The sequence below is a fragment of the Pelodiscus sinensis genome, chromosome 6 (assembly GCF_049634645.1).
Source record: "Pelodiscus sinensis isolate JC-2024 chromosome 6, ASM4963464v1, whole genome shotgun sequence".
NCBI lineage: Eukaryota > Metazoa > Chordata > Testudines > Trionychidae > Pelodiscus > Pelodiscus sinensis.
The window spans coordinates 54,726,255-54,747,880 of NC_134716.1; the positions used below are offsets into that span (position 1 = coordinate 54,726,255).

Consider the following 21,626-nt stretch of genomic DNA (forward strand, 5'->3'; position numbering starts at 1 on the left):
ACTTTCCTACATTTCTGGATATAAAGAGAAATCTATCTAGAATTAGTCAAGAAATTTCAAATTTTTTTTCAACCAATTTCTGATGCCTTTAATTGAGAAAGGGGAGATTGGATTGGGAAGAAAATTAAATTCCATCGTATTGTATGTAAGGATAACTGAAGTATTTTAGATACCACTCAAGTGTTTACTACTCAAAATCACTTTCTAAACTCCATGTAGTAGGATGCAGATGCCATGAGGCCTTGTAATAAACCTTTATGAAACCCATGCATTGTCATAACAGAAGAGGCAACAAGAGTGAAGCCAGTTTGAAATGGGGGAAACTAGAATCACATCAAAGGAGAGATCTGTCTGCCAAGAAGTAGTTTAAAGCAGATAAGAAAACAATCTAGGAAAAAGGACTCATGCTGTGCAGTTTACAAATGCATTTTGTAAAGCCACTTGTCAAATGAACACAGTACACTCCCAATTGTCAGAACAGCTTGGGGACACAGATTGTAACTGGATAATTAGAAGTTCAGCTAACAGAGGGTAGGAGCCATTCAGAAGTCAGGTGGCTCCCCATGTAGCCACAAGCTTGGCTGTCTCCTCCTCTCAGTCCTCACTAGGAGTCTCTGCTCTACCCCACCAGGACCACAGCTTCTCTTATGTACCTTGCGCCTGCAGGAACTAGCCTTGCAGTTGCACAGGGGGTTCTGCAGGTCTGCTGTCACGGCAGGCGAAGGTCACTTGTTTCCATTATACTGAAGCTGCGCAATGCTCCTTTCAATGTTGTAGGAGCCATTTAGCAACATGGTGAGGCTCCTCTGTGGCCAGGGACTCATCTTCCTTGCAGTCCTGGCACGAGGTCTCTGCTCTGTTACTCTAAGTATCACATAATATATTTTCTTGTCCCCAGCATGAGAGACATGCCCTTTGCAGCATGTGTTTCATGCTGGAGGATATGTAAATTATTCAGATACTGCAGCGTTTCAAAAAAAAAAAAAAAAAAAAAAAAAAAAATTAGATTTAATGTATTTTTGAAACGATTATCCAGGAGAAAGAATCTATTACTTCAAGAAATATGAATCTTCATGAGAATCCCAAATGTTTAAGACTGGAAATTTTAAATTAATGTTTTGCTTTAAGAACTCAAACATTGAAAATTAATTACGTATACACTAAATATATAATTTCCCTTTCTAGTCAACCTATATTAACATAAACATAACTATCAACAACCACCAGAAGCAGAATATATTTGTCTCTATCACACACACTAGTTACATACTCCCTGGCCTTCTTTATAACCATTATATACAGCACAAAAAGAAAATATATTTGCCAACTGACATGTGTAAGCAGTTAAACAGATGTCAGAGAATGATTTAGGTAAGCTACATACACAAACCTATAGTGCAAAGAATTAAATTTAGTACTTGTATTGCAAGTGCAAAGGTTAGTACGTTGGTGAAATCTCACTTAGTACTGGAACATTTACATATGAAGACAATTGTAAAACCAATACTTTGTATTCACATTTGATATTCCATCTGCCAAATACAGATACATGCTAAGCTCCTGCAACTCCACTGCTATGACTGGGATCTGATTTGTTCAGCACCAGTTCTTTGCTCTTGAACGAAGTGATATTGATGGCCTACTATGATTAGATTCTTAAGGTGGTCTGGCAATGTATTCAGTTTGTCCATCACTGGTGATCTTATCAAACCAAAGTTCTGACATCCAGGTGATTATCAGTCATGTAGCAACATTTTTTGATACAAATGTCATTTGTGATTTCTAAAGCAGTGCCTAAAAGTTAAAATCTACACCATAACAGTGGGAATCTCAGGTGCTCAGCATTTCTTCAGTATTTGCCTGCAACTATTCTAGATAATGTGTTTATTTTTCCACTTTTATATTATCAGCATATTAGCTGTTCATATAGGGAGCAGGAAAATAATTTAGGGACTACAGACTGAGAATCTCACAAATGATTTTCATAAGATTATTTTTTAAATACAAGGACAATAGTGGAAGAAAGTAAACCTGCAGTAACATTTTGCATAAATTTCACCCCCCCATGCGAATGAATGTCATTGTGATTGAGACTACATAATTAATACCTTCAGTTGTATTTTTCATGCTATTTTAAATATGAAATACTTAAATGTGTAGATATCACAGCAATAATATTTGAAATAAACTGTTAAAATACTAAATTATTTGGTTACCTCTTCCCTGGATCTATCAAAAATCACAGGGGCTGTTACACTTTTTGACTCCATTCTGGGAGTTACTAATGTAGTGGGTGTTACAGGAGTGATTGCAGGAGAAGGATCTGAAGACAGTATTGGGTCCCTTTCTGGACTGTCCAGAGAAACCTCTTCTGTAGCTTCTAAATAAAGATGTTATGAATTAGTACAAAATACTATACTATACAAGGTCAACATGCACTCATAATACAAAATATTTCATTAGAACACTACTTACAAGATTACTATCATTCATAGGAATTTATTGTACATCTTACTGTATATTTTCTTCATTCTTCAAGTAGAGAATTGCTGCAAACATTGCACTAGTTTAATACTGATGCATGCTTATATGGGTTTCCATTGTACCATTAGTTACCGTTTACATTACAGCCTTCCTCCAATTTCAGCTGTAAAATGTATCTGTAAATATTTACTTTGAAATTAACTTGTTCAACAAGGCCTTTGCACAGAACAGAGCAATGAAATCAAACGATATTTGGGAGTGCAAGGAACCACTGACAATGGCAAGAACAAACAGTGCAAGAAGTGGTTAGTTTTAGAATTCACTACTCAAACCACAATAAGTATTTAGGAATTGTAGCAGGGGATGAGCCTTCGGTAGAAGTCTTTAGGGGGTTTTGTGTAGGGACCAGAGGGTGGATTTCTAAGACTGTATGAGTCTTAAATTAGCTAGCCTTCATGCACTTCAGGCACTTCAGGCACTCTCAAATTAGCTAGCCTTCATGAAGAGTAGTAAAGATTTCCTGCAAATTTCTAAGCCTATCAATCTGCTGCACACATGTAGCATTTATATAAAATTTACAAATTTCCGTATGGTCAACAATCCAGATGCTAAACTGTCAATTAAGCAAGCTTTGAATTGATACCCAAGGATTTTCATAGCCTATGCAGATAATTCGTTTAAAAAATGAGAACAGACAATGAAGTCAAAGAATGGACACATTTTAAAACTCAAAGGTAATTTAACACAATGTATAAGCCACTTGGGACATTCACTACCATAAGATCTCAAGATATTAGAATTCAAAATGATTAGGCATTTATATGAATAGTAAAAAATAGTTGCACTAAAAGAAGATTAAAATACATAATGTATAAAACCCCTTACATTTAAAAATAATCCAAGTACTCTCTAGAGTCCAGAAAAATGACCCCATAGCCTAGATACTACTCATTTATCCATTATAAGTTTATTGTTCCTTCCCCTCGTCAAATACTACACAAATCTTTATCTGTTACCCAAGTTACTCCAATGATATCTTTACTAGGGATGTGAATGACGAGTTGAATATACCTTCAGAAATTGCTTATTGGATAGTCAACATGTTAGTTAACTAGTTCCCCCTCCCCCATTGCTGTCTATCAGAAAGAGGCAGCAAAGGGGGGGGAGAAGGGGAGGAGAAAAATTGGGGTGCTTCAAAGTGGCAGCGCTGCATGCAGCCCAGGGCCAGTTGGGGAGTTCCCAGGCTGCACGTGGCATTTCAAAGTGGCAGCGCCTGATGGAGCCCAGGGTCAGCAAGGGTGTGTCCAGATGACGCCAGGCTGTTTGGGGACTGCTGTTTTGAAATGACAAAAGGAGCCTGACACTGGGCTCCCCACGGCATTTCAAAGCAGCAGCAGAGCATGGAGCCCAGGGTCAGTTGTAGAGTCCCCAGCTGACTGTAGGCTCCATGCGATGCTGCCGCTTTGAAAGTAAGAATAAGGCATTATCAACCTGAGCTACATGTTGCTCAGAGCTTTTCCTGCAGCTTGTGAAGTCCACATACAACTGATAATTCACTTATTCTACCTGGATCTCAGAAATAAAGTGCCAATTACAGAACTCCACAAGGTGGAGAATAAACTTTTGCTAACCTGTTAAAATCATTAAAACTAAGTACAAAACATGATACTAACCAGTGGGTGTTTCCTGCCAAGTTCCACCAGTTCAGTTTGAGCCACTGGTGAGGCATCTAGAGCCAAAGTTTGCTGAAGCACTGACAGCTTTTGACAGTAATAGCCTTTTCTGCAAGTGCAGAAGGAACATGCTCTACATTTTATTTTGATTAACAAGTTCAGTTCAAAGACTAGTTTAAGTTAAGAAACCAGATGGTTTTTGAACAAGCAAGAAAGCTTTCCCCATCTCCCTCCCCCAACCGCTCCCACCCTATAAATAAAACCTTGGTACAAGAGGATAAGAGTTAATCACTGTAAAATCTTGAAGGATGTGATAATATACCACCAATTCAATTCACTAACTACAGAGAAAACTTCCTTTGTTTAAAATGTATTTATTAAATGCAATATGTTTTGATAATAGTATTTTTACTACTTTGTCTGGCACATTTAAAGTAGTTTAATACAAAAAGTCAATTAAGGCATAACACCAGTATATTAAATTTCCATCCCAACAGAGCTTGCAATTTGAGAGACATAAATTGCAAGTAAAACATTAATCTAGTAAAAAAAGAACTACCATTCACGATTTTCTACCGTAACATAGACATAAAAAATAAAAGCCTGAACAAATCTAAATTAAGCTATTTAATGCTATGTAAGTGTGTATAGTTGCTTAGCGTGCATAGTTGCTTAGTGTGAAAGTTATATTTAGTTTTAAATCAACATGTTTGAATGGTCACCAAAGAAAATCAATTTTTAAGAAAATAACTAAAATGCATAAATACAGAACATGACCTTGATTGAAACTGGTGATTTTAAATTTTCTGCTTACTGAGTGAAGTTAGTGATTTAATTTAAATCAATCCACCCTGGATTTTCAAGACTCTAACATGAGTCAGCACTGAGTTAGTTCCTATGCTAGGCCATTAACAGAATCCAAAAACCAACCCCCATTGATATACAGTAAAACAAAACCAGTATCCAAGAGAGGCAAGACAGAAGAATACCCTTCTTTCACCATTAGGGAGTGAGAAATCCAGTGGTGATAAACCAAAGATTTGCATATATATTGACTACCAGGATTGATAAAGCTTGCTACAGTGCACTTTTATCACATAGCACATCATTTGTGAATTGTTAGGACAGGATTCCAAGTGATATCTATTACAGGCATCCCATACTACATTTCTACATCTGTAGTTAAGAAGCTATTCTGCTACTTGAGTTAACAGCAGGAGATGCAAACAAATTTGCTTTTAAGTCATCATTTTTTAATCTGGGTGCTTAATGTTAAAATCCAGGTCTAGGCACCTAAATCAAGCCCTTCTTACTTAAATAAAAATTGCTCAGTGTTCTCATGGATGACTCTCTGGTTTTCATATTTCTGAATGTAAGGTAGAACAGAGTCATTCAAAAGTTTCTGGATGCCATAACACTTAAAGCCATGATAACTCCTGTGTACTCTCTGTACTAATGGTCTAAAAAGTTTCAGAAGACAGAATGAGACCCATTCAGTGGAACACATTCCTCAACTCCCCCCCCCCCAAAAAAAACAAAACAAAAAAACAAACACAAAACAAAACACACAAATACCCTCAACACTTGGAATGAAAAGATCTGGGAGTAGGTTGAATGGACCAAATTTCCAGCCCATTAAAAGAAGTGTCGGGGGGGGGGGGGGGGGGGAGGGAAATGAGAGCTCTTAATGCAAAAACTGAGATCCACAATACAAAAAAAAAGGCAAAGAAATTTCCAGAGCATCACATTCCAGATCAAAACATTTAGTTTAAGTTTGGACTATGAGAAAGTGGCAGTGAATTGGAAGAATAGGTTAGTGTAGGAGGAGAGAAGGGCAGTGTGCGCAAAAGTCAGGGCAGGGCCTTGGGAAAGGGCTCAGAGCATGGGGATGAGAATGTGAGAGGGTGCAACAGTAAGGGATGAAGGTGCAGGGGTTCAGGGTGGCAGTCCCATCCAACAGGGACTTTCTCCTCCACATGTGCTGCAGCCAAGGGCTGGGGCGGGGGGGAATAGGGGGGAGTAGAGAGGGGAAGAGGGCTTAAGGGAGGAGGGCTACTTACCTAGTCTGGTGGCGGGTAAGATGGCAAGTCCCAGTTCTGCTAGCCAGTCTCTTGGTGGTACAGCTGCCCCGAGTGGTCAATGTGCAATATAGCTCTCGCCTACTCTCGGAGCCCCCAGCGGCCACTTTCAGTATCACGCCTCTCCTCTCTAAAACCCCTCTCTTTCCATGTTTATAGAATCATAGAATCCTGGGGTGGGAAGAGACCTCAGGAGGCCATCAAATCCAACCCTCTGCCCAAAGCAGGACCAATCCCAACTAAATCATCCCAGCCAGGGCTTTGTCAAGCCTGGACTTAAAAACCTCCAGGGATGGAGATTCTACCACCTCCCTAGGTAGCCCATTCCAGTGCTTCACCACCCTCCCAGTAAAATCGTTTTTTCTAATATCCAACCTAGATCTTGCTCACTGCTCCTTGTTCTGCCATCTGTCACATCTGAGAACAGCCTCGCTGCAACATCTTTGGAACCTCCCTTCAGGTTTCCCCTCACTCTTCTCTTCTGCAGACTTAACAAGCCCAAATCCCTGAGCCTCTCTCCATAAATCATGTACTCCAGCCCCTAATCATTTTCATTAGCCTGTTCAGGAGTCTCTCCAATGCATCCACTATCTTTCTATAATGAAGGGCCCAGAATTTGATGTAATACTCCAAACGTGGCCTCACCAGTGCCAAATAAAGGGGAATAATCACTTCTCTAGATCTACTGGCAATGCTCCTCCTAATGCACCCTAGTATACCGTTAGCCTTCTTAGCTAAAGGGCACACTGACTCATACCCAGCTTCTCATCCACTGTAATCCCCGGATTCTTTTCTGCCAAACTGGTGCTTGGCCAGTCAGTCCCCAGCCAGTAACAGTGCTTGGAACAGTTCTGTCCCAAGTGAAGGACACTACACTTGTCCTTGTTGAACCTCATCAGATTTCTCCTAGACCAATCCTCTAATTTGTCTATGTCACTCTGGACCCTATCCCTGCTCTCCAATGTATCTACCTCTCCCCTTAGATTAGTGTCATCTGTGAACTTGCTGAGGGTGCAATCCATCCACGCATCCAGGTCATTAATAAAGATGTTAAACTAAACCAGCTCTAGAACCTACCTTTGGGGCACTCTGCTTGAATATCAACTGCCAACTAGACATCGAGCTGTTGATCACTACCTATTGAATCTGACAATCTAGCCAGCTTTCTATTTACTTTTCAGTCCATTTATCCAAACCATACTTCCTTAACTTGCTGGCAAGAATATTGTGGGAAACCGCATCAAAAGCTTTGCTAAAGTCAAGATATATCATGTCCACCACCTTCCCCATGTCCAGAGCCAGTTGCCTTGTCATAGAAGACAATCTAGTTGGTCAGGCATGACTTGCCCTTGGTGAATCCATGTTGACTATTCCCGATCACTTTCCTCTCTTCCAAGTACTTCAAAATGGATTCCTTGATGATCCCCCTCCATGATTTTTTGGATGACTGAGGTGAGGCTGACCAGTCTGTAGTTCCCTGGACTGTCGTCCTTCCCTTTTCTAATGACAGGCACAATATGTGTGTTTTTCCAGTCATCCAGGACCTTCCCTGATTGCCATAAGTTTTCAAAGATAATGGCCAATGGCTCTGCAGTCACATCAGCCTACTCATATACACAAATCCATGGGACCACGTTTAATTTATGTCCAATTTTTCTAAATAGTTCTTAACCTGTTCTTTCTCCATTGTGCTGCCTAGTGTAGTAGCCTGGGAGCTGACCTTGCCCATGAAAACAAAGACAAAAAAAAAAAAAAAAAAAAAAAAAAAGCATTGAGTACTTCAGCTTTTCCAACATCCTCTGTAACTAGGTTAACTCCCTAATCCAGTAAGGGTCCCACTTTCTCCCTGACCACCTTCTGATTGCAAACATGCCTGTAGAAACCTGTCATTACCCTTCACATCCTTTGCTAGCTACAATTCCAGTTTCACTTTGGCCTTCTTGTTTACACCCCTGCATGCTCAAACAATGTATTTATACTCCTACCTAGTCATCTGTTCAAGTTCTCACTTCTTGTAAGCTTTCTTCTTGTGTTTAAGCATGCCAAGGATGTCGCTGTTAAGTAATGCTGGTTGCCTACCATATTTGCTTTTCTTACTGCACATCGGGATGTTTGTTCCTGCGCCTTCAATAAGGCTTCTTTGAGATACTGCCAGCTCTCTTGGATTCCTTTCCCCTTCATGTTGGCATCCCAGGGGATTCTGCCCCATCGGTTACCTGAGGTAGTCAAAGTTTGTTTTTCTGAAGTCTAAGGTCTGTATTCTGCTGTTCTTCTTTCTTCCTTTGGTCAGGATCCTAAAATCAACCATCACCTGATCACTGCTTCCCAGGTTGTCATCCACATCTACTTCCTCTGTGTTTATGAGCAGCAGGTCAAGCTGTACATGATCCTTGGTCGGTGCCTTCAGCACTCGTACCAGAAAGTTGTCCCCAACATTCTCCAAAAAATTCCTGGATTGTCTGTATACTGCTGTATTCATCTCCCAACAGATGTCAGGGCGATTAAAGTCCCCCATGCGAACCAGGGTCTGGAAGATTCTGTTACTTGTATGAAGAAAACAGTCTACCTCATCCACCTGATCTGGTGGTCTATAGCAGACACTGACCACAACATCACCTCTCTCGATCCCGCCTCAAAACTTAACCCAAAGACTCTCTAAAACCTCTATGTACTGGAGCTCTGCGCATTCATACTGTTCTCCTACATACAGTGAAACTCCTCTATCTTTTCTCCCCAACCTGTCCTTCCTGAATAGTTTATCCTTCCATGACAGTGCTCCAATTATGTGAGTTCTCTCACCAAGTCTCCGTATTGCCAATCAAATCATAGTTCTTTGACTGTGAAAGGAGTTCTAATTCTTCCTGCTTGTTTCCCAGGCTTCTTGAATTCATGGACAGATGCCTTAGATAACTATCTGATTGCCCTATCTTCTCCATACAAGTTAGGGGGTCCTCCTCTGTTACACCTTCCTCCTTGTTTTTCTTTCTGGTATCCCATTTCCCCACGGCTTAGGTCACGTTATGGAAAAAATAAACAGTTTCACTCCTGGCACTTCCCGTTTTCCTGACACAACCAAACGCTGACCTTACTTTAAGTTAGGAGAAGAGGAAGCTGCATACCAAATTTGGTGGTCCTCGCTCTTACTGGTTAGGAGGCATTCTTGAACAAACAGATTAACGGACAGACAGACAAATGCACATTCTCAAATTTATAGATATATAGCCTGCTATGGGTATAGAAGGCCAAAGAAAGATTCAATTGTTTCTATTGGTGAATGCATGCTGATCATTGTACAATGTATATTTTATTTCATTTTTTGGAGGATAGATAATGGATATTTGACAAGTTAATGAAAAAAATATCAGTTTGTAAATGTATTAAAGTTTGATCTGGATTTCTAGTGCAGAGTTTGATGCTGTGGAGCACGTGGTGTATTATAAATGATTGATAGAGAACATCAGTATGCAGAAAGATTACATACAGCCTGGCAATTCCTATTTCACTTGAAACATGGGAAATACGCTTTATTATATGAATAATAGCTCCATACCATAAGCTTTGTGAAAATACTCTAGATTCAGTATAGATACTACAGAAAGATAGCACAAATTTTACTACGATATCAAATTGCCATTTATAATTACTTGAAATAATTTTTACTAATTCAACAATAGAAGTTTAATTAGATGGTAAAGAGGAAAGTGTGGGAAGAAAGCATTTCCAACCCATTGTTAGCTTTGTGTGCATATGTTGTGTTACAATCATAGATTTGTATATATCATTAGAAACAGTGAGATTTTAGTTTGTGCCCGAATACAATATTTAGCAAAACAAAATTTACCAACAATTTTTTATTAAAATGTTATCAAGTAATCACAATGCACTAAATTGGACACATGCCAAAAAATTTAAATTGAGATTTTTATTGCAGTTATCAATAGAGCTTTAAAAAAGTAGTATTCCCAGAAGTTCACATACTATTACAATGATAAAGTAGATAAATAACCAAAATAATGACTGACAATAATGGCCAAAGAAAACAATCCAAATATGAAAAGGGTAGAACAACTGTTTCAAGTTTTTCTTAGCATTCGTGGGGAAAGGAGGTGTAAATCATTGTTTGTGAAAGCCACAAGTCCATTTTGTCATATTAAAATGCATATGGCTTAAATTCAAGTTCAGCATTACATATTTTTAACTATTTCAGGTTTCCTCACAACTAGACATTTAGCAAAACGGAAGCTTTTTGAAAGAAAGAGGAATAAAGTTTCCATTACAGAATGCCACAAACTCAAAAGTGTACGTGAACTACATACTTTAAGAGGAAAGAGGAAAATTACCAGCAAAAAGGTCTTCCCTGTCATCATCTAGTATGATTTCTGCAGGCTTTGGACCATTAGAGCTTGTGCTGATGTCTTCTGCAGGAAGACTGGCAGGTTCTGGAGAAGATGGGCTTGACTGTTAAAAGGAACAAACAGTTAGGATGCAAAGAACTGGTACTGTAATATGCTTACTCATTTTTCTTTATTGCCACAACTGACAGTCTTTCAACACAAGCATAGAAAGCAACAATATGGAAAGGAAACAGTGTCAGCTATTTCTATTTCCTACTCCTAGTAGGATAACAATGAACAAAGGAAACAAATTAGTCACCAACTCTTTTCACTTATTCTTTAGGAACATAAAAAAATTAACCTTTTCCTCTTCGTGATATGCATTTCTGTAAGTTAATAAATATGTTTTACGTAGTTAATAAGATAGCAGCTTTTGGTTTTATTGATAAATCCAGAATTAGTTTATCTACTATCATCAACACTGAAATGTTTCTGAGTCTACTTTCTAAAACTGCTACATACACTTCCTTTTATAAATGTCCAAAACTCCACTATAATCCTTCTGAACTGTTGTCCAAGATGTACAAATATGTTAAAAAAAAAATCAAGTCTGCCTTTTAAATCTCCAAATCAATTTTACAAAGAGTAAAGGAATGAGTTAATTCCATTAGGATTGTTGTTCTGTAAACCTGAAAGTGTCAAATCGTGTTGGCATAGAAGTTAAGCCTGTCTCACAGAGAAGAACATCATTTTACATCCACTATTACCTATCTAACTTCATTTCTTTTCTGAGGCACATACTGAAGTATCAAACAATTCACAGGATTAGTGTTCAGAGGTTAGCTGTGATTAACAAGAAAGCAATCCAGTTTAGTTCTGTAACCAGGCCTCAGTTCTTCCAAAGCTATACATTAAATCTACACCCCCTGCCACCTTGCACTGCTGCCTTTAATATAGAGGCAGCAGGACAATATGCCAGGCAGGAGCTGTACTGCAAGGGGAGACAGTTGAAAAACCAGCTCCCTGTGCAGATGGGCTGCCTGCTGCTCTAAGCTCCAATACAGAGGCAGTAGTGCAGGATGACAGCAGGACTTGTCCGTGGGGAGTCCAAGCTCCCCACCAACAGAGGCAGCAGTGCAGAAGGGTGGGGGAGGCTGCGGCGGGCTCAGGATTTGCAAGACGCCATGACAAGCTCTGGAATAAATGTAAAAATATAACAAGAAAAGCCAAAAGGAGTTTGAAGAACAGCTAGCAGCCCCCCCCCCCCCCCCCCAAATAGTAATAGCAAAATGTTTAAGTACATCAGAAGCAGGAAGCCTACTAAACTACCAGTGGGACCCCTGGATGATCGAGATGACAAAGGAGCACTCAAAGACAATCAAGACATTGTGGAGAAACATGAAAACTTTGCTTCAGTTTTCATGTCTGAGGATGTTAGGGATATTCCCAAATCTGAACCATTCTTTTTAGGTGACAAATCTGAAGAATTGTCCTAGATTGAAATGTCATTAGAGGAGGTTTTAGAACAAATTGATAAACCTAACAGTAACAAGTCACCGGGACCACATGGCATTCACCCAAGAGTTCTGAACGAACTCAAATCATAGAACTGGAAGGGACCTCAATAGGTCATTGAGTCCAGCCCCCCGCCGGGCTCGTGAATGTGAAACTGCGGAACTATTAACTGTGTTTTTTAGCCTATCCTTTAAATCAGATTCTGTACATCACGACTGGAAGATAGCTAATATGACACCAATATTTAAAAAGGGCTGTAAAGGTGTTCCTGGCAATTACAGACTGATAAGCTTAGTGTCAGTACCAGGAAAATTAGTTGAAACTACAGTAAAGAATAAAATTGTCAGACACATACATGAACATAATTTGTTGGGGAAAAGTCAACATGGTTTCTGTAAAGAGAAATCATACCTTACTAATCTGCTAGAGTTCTTTGAGGGGGTCAACAAACATGTGGACAAGAGTGATCCAGTGGATACTTAGATCCAGTGTACTTAGGTTTCCAGAAAGTCTTTGACAAGGTCCCTCACCAAAGTCTTACTTTACTTAAGTTGTCATGGGATAAGAGGGAAGGTACTCTCATGGACTGATAACTGATTAAAAGACCGGAAACAAAGGGTAGGGATAAATGGTAAGTTTTCAGAATGGAGAAAGGTAACTGGTGGTGTCCCCCAAAGGTCCATACTAGGTCCAATCCTATTCGAGTTATTTATAAATGATTTGGAGACAGGGGTAAAAAGTGAGATGACAAAATTTGCAGATGATACTAAACTGCTCAAGATAGTTAAGACCAAAGCAGACTCTGAAGAGTTTCAAAAACACATCTCATACAACTAAGTGATGGTGCAACAAAATGGCAAATGAAAGTTAGTGTTGATAAGTGTAAAGTAATGCACATTGGAAAAAATAATCAACTACGCACACACACACACACACACACGAATGGGGACTAATTTGGCTACAACTACTCAGGAGAAAGATCTTGGCATCATTGTGGATACAATCTCTGAAAACATCTACTCAACGTGCAGCAGCAGTCTAAAAAAACCAAACAGAATGTTAAGAATCATTAAAAAAGGGATAGAGAATAAGACAGAACATCTTACTGCTTGTACATAAAATCATGGTACACTCACATCTTGAATACTGAGTACAGATGTGGGCGCCTCATCTCAAAAAATATATTGGCATTAGAAGAGGTCCAGAAAAGGGCAACAAAAATGATTAGGGCAGGGGTTCTCAAACTTTGTGATACTGTGACTCCCCTCTAAGTTGCTTGCGACCCCCCTCTAAGTTGCCCACAACCCCCTGGAGGGTCGGGACCCACAGTTTGAGAAATGCCGGATTAGGGGTTCGGAACAGCTCCCATATGAAGAGAGATTAAAAAGATTGGGACTTTTCAGCTATAAAAACAGGAGACTAAGGGGGAACATGATAGAAGTCTACAACATTATGATTGGTGTGGAAAACACAAATAAGGAAAAGTTATTTACTTGTCCCCATAAGAACTAGGAGTCACCAAATGAAATTAAATAGGAGGCATGTTTAAATCAAACAAAAAGAAATTCTTCACACAGCACACGGTCGGATGGTGGAACTCCTTGCCAGAGGATGTTGTGAAGATCAAGACTTGAACAGGTCCATCAATGGCTATTAGCCAGGATGGATAGGAATTGTGTCCCTAGTCTCTGTCAGAGGCTGGGAATGGGTGACGGGAGAGGAGTTGCTTTAAGATTTCATGTTCTATTCACTCCCTCTGGGGCATCTGGTGTTAGTCACTGTCAGAAGACAGGATAATGGGCTAGATGGACCTTTGGTCTGACCCAGTATGGCCATTCTTATGCAATAAAGTAGGGAAAAGTTGACAACCACTGCTTGAATACTGTATGCCTTTCAGGAACCCGATATGCCTTGCATAATCCCAAGTTTCACCTCATTTAAACACTACTCACTTACAAAGTTAAGACATAAAAATACAGAAGTATCACAGCACTATTACTGAAAAATTGCTTACTCTCTCATTTTTACCATACATAATTATAAAATAAATGGATCTGAATATGAATATTGTACTTACATTTCAGTGTATAGTATACACAGCACTATAAACAAACCATTGTATGAAATTTTAGTTTTTACTGACTTTGCTAGTTTTTTTAAAATGTGGCCTGCTATATAACCACGCAAATATCTAGATATGTTGATGTATCCCCAGAAGACTTCTGTGTACCTCCAGGAGTACATTTAATGCTGGTTAAGAAACAGGCATGTGGAGAAGCACTTCTTTCATAGCAGTGAAGAAACACAGTACCTACAGCGCACCACAGATTTTAATTTCCCAAATAAGAAATAGGTAGGTTGGTGACAATCCTGAGCAGTATATTCAGAGAATTACAATAAGCAAATAGTTGTCTTAAAAAAGACACTACTGAAACAGAATTTTCTTTCTTGGGGAATAAGCAGCTCAGATGAACAACATAAAAGGGGAAAAATTAACTTAAAATGGCCATAATAAAAGCAAATGCCAAAGAACCAGAAACAATTAATATATTTGATAACTTAAGCAACAGTCTGAAGTAAGTGGGAGAAAGTTTAAACTCCCATTACTCAAAAGCAGACTCAGATATGTAAAATCCAAGAAAAAGCTTTAGGGACTGAATACAAAGAGTGGAACTGAGTCATTATACAGCACGTAACCCTTGCAGACACCATGCTTACATACATATACACTCACACGTAAAGGAGACCCATGACATACATTTAAGAAGAAAAACATGGGAAATGAAGTAAAAGCTGGCTAACGGAGCAGCATTTGGTACACTGAATTACGTTGAGGAAGATCAATCACAGCTTTTAAACCCTCTACTCCACTTTCTTAAAAGCCAAATCCTGCTTTCAGAAGCCACGCTCTTTCTTTAATTTTCCCTTAAACAAAAGGATCATGTATTAGAACTATTTAAAACCTGGGAAAACTGAGCACTTCAAAAGTAACAGAAAATAAGCACTTACACAGGTAGTTCTGCCATCAGCTCCCCTCCTTTTTTTAAAGTGAGAGAAAAATCAAGTTCAGGGTGTCTTATTACCACAGTGGCAGTAATGCCAGAGAGAAATGGTCTCCCAATAAGGCAAGTCCCAACTAGTTTAAAGATAGGTCAAAATGACTACCACCTAAAACTCCATCCAAAAACAAAAGTAGCCAGCGTGGCTCAATCGAGCACTCTAGATGAGTAGTACTATCATTGAAAGTTACAATTTAATGTACTGGTATTTCAACTAATAGCTTGCTTTAGTCTCAGTAGATTTTAAGATACAGCCTAGAGAGTGCATTGCCATAATCCAGTCGCTACTGTGATCTGTGTCCCTATCACCTTGAAAGTACCACAATCAAGGGAAATAGTTGCAATATTCTGGCCACGAGGATAAAAAGCATTCTTGGTCTTCAGGTTTAAAACAAACAAAAGGAAGTTTTTTTCCCCACTCAGCACACAATCAACCTGTGGAACTCCTTGCCAGAGGATGCGGTGAAGGCTAGAACTTTAATAGGGTTCAAAAAAGAGCTAGATAGGTTCATGGAGGTTAGGTCCATCAATAGCTATTAGCCAGGATGGGTAAGAATAGTGTCCCTAGCCTCTGTTTCTCTGGAAGTGGGAGACAACGTGAGAATTACCTGTTGTGATCCCACCCTCTGGGAAATCTAGTATTTGCCACTGTCGGTAGACAGGACACTGGGATAGATGGATCTTTAGTCTGACCCAGTCTGGCCGTTCTTACAACTCTGTTGCAATGTGATCACCCGACAGTGATGGGTGGAGCCCTGCACAGATACAAAATTTTGTATCCACAAAAAATGAGCAACAGATATTTTCATCCACAACTGTGGATGAAGATACCCATGGATATTGGCAAATTTTCAGGGTTCTAATGATGGGTTCCAACTACCCCTAGCCTGCACATATATTTAATGAATGTTTGGCTAGATGCGCTCCAAGTGGTCATTGCCACCTTCCAGCAAGCTACTACAATGAGTTGAACTTCTCTAGTCTGGCACTATCCATAATCTGGCAGGATTTTAGTTATCCAGATGTCCACTTATGGGTTTGGCCAAGTTTCCCATGGTCCCATCAAATTTATTTACAGCCACCAGTCCTGACTCTTCATGTTCTGTGCTGTTATTTAGCTCTGATTTACCTCAAATGTCTTCTAAGAGCCCAGTAAGCAGTGGAATTATTGATAATGCTGCTAGACAATAGTGACCCCCATACCCGAATGGGCCAGCAAATTATATAGTTCAGCGCCAGTCAGATCCTGAGGGTGCTGGACTAGAGAGGTTCAATCTGTAGCACCACACCCTTACATCTTGAGTTAGTCACCTTCCTCTCAACTGTGCCACAATTTCCTCCAAACTTCAGCAAGCAAACCATCATGAAGGGATATGGCCCACTAGCAACAGAGTTTTCATAGGACAGAGATGCCAAATGAAACCAGAAAGTGAAGAGCATTACCCCAGGACCTAATCCAGGTTGAGAGTCCTTTATCAAGACTTTTCCATGTTTGAACCAAAATAACACATGCTTTGTAAGATGGGCGTGTAGATGTGGAAAGAGACTGGGGTAGTGATAAGACTACTAATATGGCTATCGGTTAGAGATGTAAGAGTATAATTGTATAAACAGGTAACAGATAAGCATGACCTTAGCAATTACCCAAACTGCTGCATATGGCTCCCAATCCAGCTCCCGGGGAGCCACCTGCTGTCCTGTGCTGCCACTTCTGTCTGTATCAGAGGCAGCAGAGCAGCGAGGCAAATGGGAGCCGGTATGTGCGGGAAGCTGACTTAAAAGCCTGTATCAGAGGCTGCCGCTGTACATGTAACCATATAACCACTGAACATTTTAAAATCCCTACTATGGGTCGCTTTCCTGTCCATTAAAATTGCACATGTCACATTACCCAAGGAAAATGGGAATGTTAGATACTGAAGCCCAAAGTTTGGGTGCCTAAAATTACGTTCTTAGATCCATATTTAGGAACCTAAATACAAATTGCCTGAAGTGTAAGTCATAGATAAATCCCAGTGAATCCAAATGGGAGCATGTACTATGAAGCAGAGTCTGCAAGGAAGACTGTAACCATCTCAGAAGGACAAAAACGCAGTAGAACTAAAGAAGTTATCATCATAGCTTGTGCTGGAGGCATAAGATGTGGGAGTGATAATCCTGCACAGGTGGTATCTAAACCAAAAAAAACCTTGTCCACTTGTGGTTAAATATCACATGGCTCTGTTCACAAAGGGAGTAGGGATTAATAATTAGATTACATTCTATTTACAAAAAAAAAACCCCTTAGTTCAGTTGTATAATGAATTCATTTCCTGAACTATAAACTGCCAGATAATGCTATCAGACACTGTTAGATGACATATACATGTCAGCTAACTGTCTTGTTCATATTATAGGCAGTCCCCGGGTTACGTACAAGATAGGGACTGTAGGTTTGTTCTTAAGTTGAATCTGTATGTATGTCGGAACTGGCGTCCAGATTCAGCCACTGCTGAAACTGACCGCCAGTTACGACTTACATACAGAATCAACTTAAGAACCCCAAGCGTCCCCAAGTCAGCTGCTGCTGCAACTGCTCAGCGGCTGATTCCAGGAAGCCCGGGGTAGAGGCTTCCTGTAGTCAGCCACTGGTCAGTTTCAGCAGCAGCTGACTTGGGGACACCAGGGGCAGAGCAGCTGGGGTGCTGCTGGGTTGGTCCAGCAGTGGCTGAAACTGACCAGCAGTGGCTGAATCAGGACGCCTGGGGCAGAGCAGCTGGGGTGCTGCCGGGTTGGTCCAGTAGCGCCCAGAGCAGCGCTACGGGACCAACTGGCAGCGCCCCAGCTGCTGTACCACAGGCGTCCGGAGCAAAGCCGCGGAGCACGGGGGCAGCGGGACAGCACAGACGCGCCATGGCTGTCCTGCTGCCCTCGGGCTCCGCGGCTTTGCTCTGCTTTGCTCCCCGTCCCCCTGGTCTGCAGACCAGGGGGACGGGGAGCAAAGCGGCGGAACACGCGGGCAGCCCAGACGCGTCTGGGCTATCCGCGTGCTCCGGGGCTTTGCTCTGCTTTGCTCCCCGTCCCCCTGGTCTGCAGACCAGGGGGACGGGGAGCAAAGCGGCGGAACAAGCGGGCAGCCCAGACGCGTCTGGGCTGTCCGCTGCCCGCGTGTTCCGCCGCTTTGCTTCCACTCCCTGGTCTGCTGGAGACCAGGGAGAGGTCCCCGTTCGTAACTGCGGATCCGACATAAGTCGGATCCGCGTAACTCGGGGACTGCCTGTATCATGGATGAGGCTACATTTTAAGATGGGTTAAGTATCTGTATATTTCCTGCCATATCTAACTGTAAAAAAACCTCAAACAGCTTTTGGTCTGAAAGACATTACATACATTCCAAGGGGGATTGGGGGATGGGAGAAAAAGAGTGCTAAATTAGACTTCAAGTTGAAGGTATATATAAATAATTTAATAGTACAAAAAAACCTTGAAAATATTAAACACCTATTAGCCAGAGGATTAAAGCTTCTAAACAAGTGTTTTTAGGCTAAAACAGTTATTTTGAAGCTTTCAAATTCATTAATTGCAGTTTTATAAAAAGATAACCCAAATTAGAGTTGTATTGCTTTCAGAAAGACAGATGTCATTCCTGATGATTTTGAAGACAGTAAGAAGGACAAGTCACTGAACTTTAGAAGCTACAGTAGTGACTAAAACATGGAATCAACAGTAAAATAATGAAAGGATGTCTTGGAGCTGGGACATAGGACTGTTCAGCCTCACTAAGGAACCAAGCTGCACTCCCTTATTCAGCCTAATTAGTTATTTCTACTCGAGTCCTATTGTGTTTAAGTTGAGAAGAGAGTAGTAAGTGTTCCATCTCTTCCTTATTTTGCTTCTCTAAGTATCAAGCAGAGCAGATGGAATACCAAAACAGAATTGGAGCTGTTGTTTCAGAGCAACATAAACTACTATTAAGGTGGGGGAGATTTGAAGATTATCAGAAAACCAAGCAAGATTACTTGGGAGAAAAGACTACACAACCACTGCCAACTATTTTCAGGCTTATATGCACATATGCATATGCACATGCCTTGTGTGGAGTAAACAACAAGAGCAAGGAAACAGGTTAAACAAACAAAATAGAGGGTGAAAACTGCAAAGAGACTAGAAATGTTTCAATCTTCCTCTACAAGGAAGATGACAGGACAAAAAACATTCAAGGAAGCAAAAGCAATGGGTATGGATAAAGCCATCTGTCCTAAAACAGAGAGGATAGAAGAGTAGAATGTCAGTTCTTCAGCCATCAGAGACCGTTCACATTTTGAAGTACAAGATTCTGCCTTTGTCTTACCCATTCCAACCTACATTTCTTCCAATTGACTACATACAGAAACAGTGCAAAACACACTGTACACAGAGTGCTATCATATACACAAATTTAAAGATGAAGGTACTAAGCTTTCCATACAAGAATACAAAATATTATTTACCCCCTTATATACGAAAGTGATTTTCAAGTTAACTGTGTCCATTAAGAATGGCATTTTTAACATAAACAACAACAAAAAAAAGCCCTGTTGTATGGAAATGGATTAGCCATAAATTCCATCATACCTCTCAGTTTGCAGTTTTATCGTAGGCAAGTTAAGAGAGTTTTTGTTTTAATACAGTTCATCTAAAAGTACTAAATATATACACGAACCTATTAGTTTTTCAGTCTGAGTAAAACTGAATATTTATGATCTTTATGATGCATTAGAGAACATGTTTTACTATATTTTTGTTACAGGAAGATATACTGATAAAGACAGCCCACAACTGAACTAAAGACACTGACCCATTACAGTAAGGTTCATGGGCAGGAAGCTTCCTTCAACAAAAACAGGAACACCACTTTCTAGATAGATATCAACATGAACAGAGCATGTAATGTTGTGCATTTCAGTGTTACATAGCAAAACTAGGACCAGTTATAGAGGAGAAAGTTTATAAAAAACTTTTTAACCTATGCAGAAGCTGCTTATTTTTAAAAACAAAGTTCAATTATATTTAATGGGGAAGGGAGGGAGGTGGGCTGCTTTTAAAGCAAGACATGTTTAGGGTTTTCTATAACTGCACAAAGTTTTAAGAAACCTAATTACTGAAAAATTATATGGTAAATGTGGGTTTCAAAAGCCCTCAAATGAACGCTTCTAAAAGGAGACAAGAGGACACCGCAGGGCATCTAAATGAGAATCTTCGGACAGTGCCCAGCTCCTAAGAGCTGTTCAATATCAGTGTTAAAGGTGGAGAACACAATAATTTAAGATGGGGGGGGGGGGGGGAGAATTAACGGAACGTGCTGTTAGCCCAGCAGGTCGCGGACGAAAGCGCAGCTGGCAGAAGAGGAGCCCGGTGGCTGTTTCTGAGGCGGAAGCAGGATTACCCGGGCAGGCCCCCGGGGAAGGGACGCTGGAGAGCGCCCTGTGGGCGGGTGACAGCTCAGAGGAGACCGTTCCCCGGCGGGGGCTCGCTCGGAAAAGGTCAGAGGGCACCAAGGCAGGCTGGGGGCGGGGCCCCTGTCACTAGTCACCGGAGCGGGGCGGAGGCGCTGGGCCCCGCAGAGGCGGGCGGGTCAGTCGCTCATTAGCTGCGGGTCGCGCTGGGCCCGGCGGCCGCGGCTCCACCCGGCCAGGCAGGAGAAGGAGGCGGGCGGGCCCCGCCAGTGACAGGGGCACCGCAGGGAGCAAGGCCCCGCCTCTCACCTCCAGGGTGGACACGGTGCTGGTGAACAGATCCTCGCCGTCCTCCAGCTCCTCCAGCTCGGGCTGCCTGGCGTCCCCGAGCGGAGGGGGCTCCCTTTCCGCCGCCATCTTCCCTTCCGTAGGCTGGGGCGCGAGCAAGCTACGGCTCCTCTCAGTCACGTGACGAGCAGGCACCGCGCAGTTTGACACGTGACTAGCGCGCGCCGCCGCCGCCGCCGCCGCCTCCTCCCTGTCTCTCGGGCCGAGAAGGGGAGCGTGCGAGTGGAACAGCGGCCGTTCTCGAACGCTGGAGGCTAAGCGTTCCGAGGCGAGGGGGGCGGGGTAGCGGAAGGCCCCGCCCCTCCCCACTGTGGCTAGTCCCCGGCAAGCGCTGGTGGCTGGTCCGAATGCTTGGACCCGGGGCTTGCGCTACTCTCAGCTCCGCCTGCAGCCAGCCCCCGCCCGTCGGGACGGGCTTAGCTGCGTGCACATCTGGGGCAGACAACGGAGAGGGTCTGTGGGGATGTGCAGCTGCTTTCCTCCGCCTTGCCGTGCGCAGGATCTCCTGGGTCACACGCCCCGTCTGCCTTGGCATCTGGGATTCATAATAGCCCCGCCGCCGTCCCTCTGCTGGCAAGGAAAGTCAGCTGGCTGAAGCAATGTTTTGCTAGGAGGGTGGTGAAGCACTGGCATGGGTTACCTAGGGAGGTGGTAGAATCTCCATCCCTAGAGGTTTATAAGGCTCACTTGACAAAGCCATGGCTGGGTTGATTTAGTTGGG

The 21,626-nt window shown here is 41.7% G+C and overlaps 1 protein-coding gene across 2 annotated transcripts in view; it reads right to left on the reverse strand.

Annotated features, from left to right (window-relative positions):
* SNX2 (sorting nexin 2) overlaps positions 1-21,069 on the reverse strand; it is a 53,618-nt gene extending 32,549 nt beyond the window's left edge. The window contains exons 1-3 of one of the 2 annotated variants that reach the window (XM_075931942.1): positions 20,867-21,069; positions 10,576-10,693; positions 2,217-2,380 (exon numbers count right to left, since the gene is read on the reverse strand). In XM_075931942.1, the coding sequence (XP_075788057.1) occupies positions 2,217-2,380; positions 10,576-10,693; positions 20,867-20,974 (390 nt within the window). In that variant the 5' untranslated portion in view covers positions 20,975-21,069. Of the gene's footprint in view, positions 1-2,216; positions 2,381-10,551; positions 10,694-20,866 lie in introns of those variants that run through there. The other variant, XM_075931943.1, reaches the window with a different exon arrangement.
* Positions 21,070-21,626: the final 557 nt, after the last annotated feature.